The sequence below is a fragment of the Ochlerotatus camptorhynchus genome, unplaced genomic scaffold (genome assembly GCF_037179485.1).
Source record: "Ochlerotatus camptorhynchus isolate MF236.1 unplaced genomic scaffold, CSIRO-AGI_Acam_v1.1 ptg000642l, whole genome shotgun sequence".
Taxonomy (NCBI): domain Eukaryota; kingdom Metazoa; phylum Arthropoda; class Insecta; order Diptera; family Culicidae; genus Ochlerotatus; species Ochlerotatus camptorhynchus.
The window spans coordinates 146,069-155,236 of NW_027041121.1; the positions used below are offsets into that span (position 1 = coordinate 146,069).

General features: G+C 37.7%; 1 protein-coding gene across 1 annotated transcript in view; it reads left to right on the top strand.

The window, feature by feature from the left end:
* The window catches only part of LOC135714411 (uncharacterized), a gene marked incomplete at its 3' end in the record, with an annotated part of 110,306 nt that extends 102,352 nt beyond the window's left edge, over window positions 1-7,954 (top strand). Inside the window, exon 4 of the mRNA XM_065237758.1 lies at window positions 7,871-7,954. Coding sequence (XP_065093830.1) covers window positions 7,871-7,954 — 84 coding nt within the window. The remainder of the gene's footprint in view (window positions 1-7,870) is intronic.
* Between the last annotated feature and the right edge of the window lie 1,214 nt (window positions 7,955-9,168).

The following is a 9,168-nucleotide window of genomic DNA, read 5'->3' on the forward strand; positions in this document are numbered from 1 at the left end:
ATGATTTTCGAAAAACTCAAGTTTTTGGAAAACATATCCAAAACTTGTTTCAATTATTTTTTAGATTTTAAATATAGAAAGTACACCAAATTTACAATAAAAAAGCACTTGTATAAAATTTTGCTAAATCGCACTATTTTCGAGATGTTGCGGTTTGAACGTAGTTTTTTTTTAAATGTTGGTAATTTTTTGGCGATTTCGAAAGTATTTCGCGGTTCTTCAGTTCAAACAGTATTTTTTTTTTTTACGAAAGATCGGGAAATTCACAATAATAAAGCTCTTGGCAGATCATCAATATGATTAGACATATAAGATAAGATTGGAAATTTTATTTTTCGACCAACAGTTTTCTGAAGATAAGCTTAAAATTTTCCTATATGCCGTTTCAAAATTATGGCTCGATTTAAAATGGTGATCTGAAGATGCGAAATGGCATTTTTGGTCATGAGGAACGTTTCTGAAAATTTTCAGCCGAATTAAAAAATACGAAAATCAATGGATTTGCGAATGCGTCTGGAATCGCTCAGTTATGTTGAATTTTACTCCGACACACGTTCTAAATCAGGGTCAGTTTTGTGGCTGTCACGCACAAAACGATAAACGTCAAACACTGCCTGGTAAAGCGTATTTAAAATATTAGTGTGTATGATGGAAGTTTAATTTAGTTGCGATAAACTTAAATGTCTTACAGGCAAAATTAAACCAGTCATATGAAATTAAGTATGAATGGATCTAATTATATTCTACATACAATGTGTTTATAATATGCATCTTATAAAATGGAAAAATGTATGCGATATTGCATTACATAAGAATTGGTTCAATTACTTTTCGAATTACATCAACGTTAATTTTCATAAATTTTTGCTGTGTTAACTTCATGATACCAAAATATCATAACAATATTAAATTATGCTTTGATAGCAGAATAAGCTATTCACTTGTAACAGTGCACAAATTATGACCAACATAATAAGGTATTGATAGTAAAATTTGATATTATTTTGCTCTAGTTTTGCTATTTCTCTCTATCCGGGTACTGCTTCATAGGTTTTTTTTTTCAAGACATTTCTATATATCTTGCTCAGGTATTAAACTTTATTATTTTGAAGTATATCTTATTACGTTGTTTTCCCTTTTAATTCTCCTACTATTGTATCACTTTCACTTTCACTATCACTTAAAAACAATTATAACAGATACGTATTTCGTTTACTACTTGCAAACTTCTTCAGTGTCTAGTCTAGTCATCCATAGGCCAACATTAGAGTAATTGCCCCTATTAAAACAAGTCTAGATAACATGATAACATCCTAGGGATAGATGCCAGTGCGTAGGATTCTTGAGTGAGTGAGTTAGTGTTGTATCAATGTATCAGATGAATTTTCCATAAATAAAAAAATACTCCTCAATAACAACTGAACACTCAGTGCAGGACAAGCTCACAATTTCAGTTGGGACGTATTATCCAAATAATAGGGCTTTAAAAACTAAGCTTTCAGATCGCACCATCATACATGTAATGTGTTGATCCCGTGTCTGTAAAATCCACTGCAGTAACCCTAGTGATTTGTATACTCTAAAAGCTTCTTAAAAACCGGTTCACTTGAGTATTTATCTCCAGATCCTAATCACATCACTAAACGACTACAGGCCATATTTGAGACCCCGTAAACCACTTTGAAACCGATCCGGATTGGTTTCGTTTCCATACACCATAGCCGGCACATGGTAAAGAAAGAGCCGCACAGAGGTCAAGTAGTCGCTCTGCCCTGGAAACAGAATATTATAGGTATGACCGTGTCACTCGCTGGGTGGTCGCCGTCGTTAACCAACCAAGTCTAGCTCTGGCACTCTCTGTTTACGCCAACTGGTAAAAAGGTCTCTGATCGTCACTCGTGTACAACTACCTTACACAGTCATTGTGCTCTCTGCGGTGGTCCAACACCGAAGAAAGAATAACGAAATTTTTGCGAATCATAAGCGAAATGAGATCAAAACGGGGAATGGTAGCATTGTTTTGAATTTGGTTTAGAGGAAGCATCATGATTGTAGGTTTTCGGACTTCGATGCGGACATTAATCTAAATCTGAGCTCGAAACTAATATTAAGTAGGCGGAGAATGTTTGTAACTGAACCCCGCAATTATTAATCAATTACGTGTTGCACGCTGATGTTTGGCACTTGAATGCTACCCCTCTCTCTCTATAATGTTTAGATAGGGCATTTCATCCCAAACTGCCTATTGAGCGACGGACGCTAATTGAAAATAAATCAAATCCGACTTGCCCCCGAATTCGTATGCTTTGGCAAGAGGTTAGGGGACTGCAATTTTCTCCCTTACATTTGAAACGGAGGAAGAGATTCCACACAAACGCCTATTATATGTGTGTCGGTCGGCGCTTCAACGGCGGAGAAATCCGGTGATTTTGGATTGGTAAATATCAAAAACAGAGTGCGCATTTCTTCTATCCCTCGCGAGGCACATGAAGATGACGATGAGAATTGTAAACAAAAGAGCATCTTTTTACTATGCCGTTACCGTAGAAGTTGAAGTTGAAGTTTATGACAAGAACGCATTGAAAGCGACGCTGCTAGGCAGGAAATGTTTGGGACGGTCGCCGCAGATGGCCTAAATGCCGCTGTTCCGGTAGTTTCTTTGTGTGATTTATTTGTTTGCCCACGGTTGCATTGTTTCCTCTTCATTTTACACATCCAATAGATCGATTCGGGAAGTGCATAAATCTCTAATTGCTTAGTCAAGCGTTGATCTACACACGGGGTCTGACATCAGCTTTAACTTGAATCACCTCGGAATGATTCACCCAAAAGTCACTCAAACGGCTGGCATGCGATGATGCGATACCGAATACTGCTTGAAGATGACCGAACGAAGCACTTGACTATAATTTATTCACGAAAAAGTGAATAGCCATATTCGTTCACATCCATCAAGTCGAGGCCCCCTTCTGGGTAGGCGCAGTACGACAACACAGAGTTCACATTCGGCGCATTAGTCACGATATTACACAAAACGGGCTCACGTCGAGATTTAGCGCCGGATGTCAGCGCTACAACGAAAACTTGATCCGATGCACGAGCAACAAGCTGCGAATTTATGTCGGGAATGTCAACGCTAATTGCCTAGCTATGGCGTGTGTGTGTGTGTGAGCAGCATACTCCTGGCGTCACAGATAAACATCGCGTGAAGTAGATGGCAAATGAACGCAACCAGGCTGAATAAACCGGGATTGAAATTGGTGGGCTCGAAATCGGTTGGCAGATGTTTTTGTTTTCCTCTCCTGTGCTGTGGAGATTTTACAAACAGGATAAGATTCACCTTTCACTGCAAGCCTGATGGTGGTACAATGCCATGCGTGATTTGTTAAACCTCGTACATGTGCAGTTATGAGTGGTCTACGCTTCCCCTTCTTAATCAAAATTTCCGACGGCGTCACTGCAATTTCCTGCCTCCTATTTTTGGTACAATGAACACTGAGATGATTGTTCCATTTCGCTTTTCATAAAAGATTATACGAAGTACCCAGTTTGAGAAGTTTTGACAGCAGCGCGTGTGCGATAGAGGACGGTGACGGGCCTTTTCTGCACGAAATGGTCCGGATGTAATTATTGATAGCATAATAAGCGCGGTGATGGGAAATTACACTGAACAGTAGTAACGAATGTACACACCAAAAATTGGTCATGGGAAAAGACGTCTCAAAAAATAATGCAGTAGGTCCATCCAAAACTACCTTTTATGTCACGATGGATATCATATGTACAACGTATATCCAGTTTTGAACCGCGGAGATGAGCCAGCGTCTGGCTGAAAATCTCCTTAATAAAGATAACCAACCAACCAACCGGTTTTGAACCATTCTGTCTAGGCTTCATTTTCAATCGAGCGGTTGTTTGACATAAAGAAGTCAATTTTATAAGCATGAGTATGAGCGCCCGTGTATGCAACTCCGTTATTGCCAAATCAGCTGTAATTACACAGAGCACCAATAGACGTTTCTTGGGACTTGTAATCATCCAAATGGTTTGTGTCAGTTTCTTAACGAATAAGTTCAAATTATGGAGGCTAATCAGGACCCGAAAATTTCAAATTATGCATCAGTTTAGCATTGGACACATTCGGATATGTTCCGAATCACTAGGGGAAGTGATCAGAACCCGACATGTGCCAGAACTCAATTGATTATCAAGCTCACTTTGAACTCTTTCAGAAATTGCCTGACTCTTTCGGGAACTTTAGTCGGATTTTAAAAGTAATAAGGGTTTGATCTCACCGCTGGTCATAAATTTAACTCTTCAAAGTATTATACGATCTATTTTTGTAAATTTATCTGAGATGATAATCTTGTAATATTCTAATTTTCACCCGCTGCAACTTATTCATGGGTACGAAAAAATTGCAGAGTAAAGTAAAGAATTACACTCATAAAAAATGCCATACCCGACCTATATCCCAAATGATAGAACTATTCCACAAAAGATTTAGAAGATACCCTGAACACGTCGTTAAGCAAAATAACCATACAAATTTTATTAGGGTAATGACTTATCGCTGTTGCTTCTAAACCCTCATATCGCTTTTCTAAAGAAGTGACGACATTTGTAAATGTTTATTATGCTTATGCTTAAATTTTACTATCATCATAGTGAAAAATAAAAGGATCTACAGAATTTACGATTTTTGCATAATATAATGTTGTCAAAAACGGAAAATAGGAATTGAACCTGAACTTCTCAAATGGCTTGAGTCATATTTAACTAACCGCCAACAAATAGTTAGATTCAAAGGTCAAAATTTAAACCCTATTACTGTTACTTCTGGAGTCCCCCAAGGCTTGCATCTAGGCCCTCTTTTGTTTAATTTATTTGCAAACGACATCTCCTTTATTCTTAAAAACATAAAAGTTTAGATCTATGCGGATGGCATGAACTTCTTTCTAGAAATAAGAAACAAAGAAGGTATACAGACATACCAGAATAAAATAAGCTTATTCTATGTTTGGTGTAATAAAAGCTGCCTGCAACTAAACATTCAAAAATGTTAATCAATAGCTATTACCATGAGCATGAGCATGATTGACCGCCTACGGTTGCTACTCTGTTATTGCCAGACTAGCAATCATCCTCAATGTATAAAAACTGGTGATCTCAAACTAGGCAATACCAGCGCCGGATGCACCCGAACACAGGTAAAGAAAGGAAGGGGTAGGAATGTGTTGACGTGACACTCGCTTTGATGGAAGCCGAGAACATCTCTGCACTTCCACGAGGAATCACTGGGATATTCGGTAATAGGGTTGGGTTTGCAGCAGGGTTCGTTTTGGTAAACGATAAGCTGAATTGATGTCGTAACAATCATATAACACGAAGGAGTTTGGGATTGAATCCACGGTCTTCTGCTCAGTAAGCAAAAACGTTTGCCACTAGGCAGACGAGCTCCTTTTTAATCATCGAGTTGCTGTTGTAGTCATGTTAACAAATAAAACGATTGAATCTTGAATGTGAATGGGCTTGAGATTAGACTCATGATGTTCTGCTCAGTAAGCAAAACCGGTTGCCCTACGGCCACCGAGCCCCTCATATCACATTATAGCGTTACTCAAGTTTTTATAACTATTCAAACCCGGCACCGACGACAACGAAAAGTTTTACAAAATACACGATAAACAAGCGATCTTACCATGCATTTTTAATATGAAAGGATATGGGACCGCGTTTTTCTCCTCAGTAAGCAAGCCACTGCAACCGACGATCTTTGAAATCCTAAAACTAAAAGCTACGAAAGAGTACTTAGGCCTTCATTAAGATCCACTTTCACGCGACGTTCAATGTTTCGATTTTCTCTTTACGCATGGTTCAGGCAATCATAACAAGCTATGATCGACGTGACGATTGTTTAAGACCTGGTTAAACAAGCTATTCAAATGAAATTACGTTCTCGAATTTCACTTGGAATGTAATGAACAACAGAAATACGCGATAATTCATATTTACAGCGGTTGATGGTTAATTTTAAATATACTAACGGTACTGCCTACGGCGACTACGACGGCGATTACGACAGCGCCTATGACAACGACAACAGCTAATTTGTAACTTACCATTTGTCTAGGATATAACACCTTTGCCACTGTTTTTTTCCCTTGATTTGTTTTCCGAGCTGAGCACCAATGCTACCGGCGCCAGGGAGGCAGCTCCCACACCTGGCCCCTACCTATCGCCTCATCAACTCATGAACCGAGGACCAACGGCTTTACTTCCCTTTCGAAGGAAGACGTGATCACAGGCACACTTACGCTTGTTACAAAAAAACACATCCGTGCAAAGAAACGGATCGAATAAACATCACTCTCGCGAAAGCACACCCGTCGTCGTCGAACGGCAAAAAAAAGGAATCGGTGGGCAATTTTATGATACGGATTTCCATAATCAACCGGGAATGCACGAATTTCACCACACCCAACTGCGAAACACGTTCAGAAGCACTTTTGGTACACTTTCGTTCGAAAACACTTAATTTTCAAAACCGAGTAACCAAAACAAAAAAAAATGTTAATCAGAAATAGAAACAAATCACAAAATACAATTGTATTAGGAAACCAGGCAGTAGAAAAGTGTGAACGAGTTAGAGATTTAGGAGTTATAGTTGATTCAAAACTAGCATTCACTGATCATTATAATACAATTTCAACAAAGCAAATAACATGCTTGGCTTTATCAAACGATTCAGTTGCAACTTTCATGACCCGTATACTGTAATAAAATCACTGTACATTTCATATGTAAGATCAATACTTGAATACTGCAGCATAGTTTGGTCACCTGTTTTATTCACGCATGAGGAACGATTAGAATCAGTGCAAAAGCAATTCTTATTATTTGCTCTTCGTACATTAGGTTGGACAAGGTTCGTTTGTGAACGATATAGTATCGCATCGGATTAACTCAGTAGAGCTGTTATCAAAGCTTAATTTTTACATACCTCCTCGGCAACTGCGAACTCGAAATATATTTACTACAAATCACTATCGCACAAATTATGCCAAATTTGGTCCACTTAATCAAATTATGACTGCTTACAATAAACATAGTGAAACTATTAATTTTATAATGACAAAACCAGATTAAAGCAGTACTGTAATTCTACTCATCAATTTAACACATGACTTGTAACTTGTAAGAAATTGTCTGAGTACATCTGATTGACGACAATAAATAAATAAATAAATCATTGTATCGTCTATAATTATGATGATTAGCGTATATACTGAGTAATACAACAGAAAACAACTAAATCGAATGTCCGCCACCGTGACAATGAATGCGTCTTAATTTGTGTTAGCAGGGGTAAACTTCACGTCCCGGCAGCAGTCCAGTCGAAAACTTTCAATACGACAATGTCCTTGAAATTGGATTATAAGTTGCGATTAGTCGCACCCACTCGCTCGATTGGCATTCTAAATTTAAATTGTAAAGGTAAGTCTTACGTATTCCATTCGATCGCTCAAATCTAGACTCCCACCGCATTTCAGCAATGCAGCGAAAAAAAAAACAGAAGTTGATCAGCATGTAAAATAAAATCCATCGAATTGGACTTTTATGGTCGCTAAAATATGACAACAATATAATTCAAGCCATCATCAACCGACAGCAACGGGTTCGCCGTCTCTCCGCTACCGCTGTCAACTCGTAAAATCTCTCCACCTATTTACAGTTAATTTATTCATAATGACACGGTCACTAATTTAGCAACTAATCTCTCTTTAATGGTGCTATTTTTGTATCGAATGAACCCATTTTTAAGTATTCATTCATTCATATCTCCTCTTTTTCTTCTCCTTTTTCGCAGGCTTCCATGGATCTCCCACCGGACAAGGCAAAGCTGTTGAAGAATTATGACAACGACAAGAAATGGGACATTATTTGCGATCAGGTGAGTTTCGGCAGTTTTATGATCTTTCTTCTTTACAGCAACTTTATGTAGGGGAGGGTATGCTTCATCATCATGGGTAAATCGGATTCAGAAATGAACGTGACTTGAATAAATCAGTACGAGGACACACACACATACTAAATTGCGTAAAATAAGCTGATAACAATTCACCGAAAAGCGGCTTAAATTGGCCAGAAGCTGTCAATTAGCGTTGAGTTTGGGCCATTTAATGCGTTTTAGCACTTAAGGCAGAACAGAATAAAAAAGAACGTTTGCGGCACAATAGTTTTAGAGATACGTTTTTTGAAACATAGTGCTCATGAAAATACATCGCTTTCAAAATATGACGCTTGAGCCAAAATGGTCTAAATATCTATGGAAGATTCATATTGCCCCTGTCGAAAACATAGACAAAGCTTCATTTAAATCGGAAAGATACAAATCTGGTAATTTTCCTATTTCGCGTGCCTGTCATAGATAAAATAAACGGGTTCATACATATTATTCACTTGAACCGCAACTACTTCCCAATAAGACATGTGTTTTCGTTAGGGTAAAAGCTCCTATAATTGTCAATCAAAAACGTATACTAGATACATAATAACATTATAACTTATAATCTATGATTTCACAGTGCTAGCAAACATTGTTTTCTATTTTAGCGGAGGCATATTTAGGTCTATCATCTCACAGTGCAGATTATAAACAGACATCATCTGACTTATCGGTCCATATTTTGAGTAGTTAGTACGATGTCAATCTACCGCGGACAAATGTCGATTACGCAATTTAGTCTTGATAATAAATACACTGAGTCAAAGCGTTGAGAAACGATATTGATCACGGAAGAGACCATAGCATAATTCCGACGCTCTTTCAATACATGAATGTTGATCAACAAGCAACGTGCTTCATACTCAATATTCAATCCCAATTCACGTAGTGCATATAATTAAAATTGCTTTTGGATTGATTCTATTCGTTCTTTTTTTTTTTTTTTTTGACGTAGAACTACGTCTTTGTCGACTATACTGGGGTGCAAGTCAAAAAAATATGTGTGGTGAAGGAGTGTTAGGTTTTTAACGCTTGTAACTTTGTCATTTATAGATGAAATTAAAATCCAAGTACGCCAATCGATAGGATATTACATTACGAACCTGTTGAAATAAATATTTTTTCCAATTTTTCTGTAATTAAACTTTTGAAAATGTACA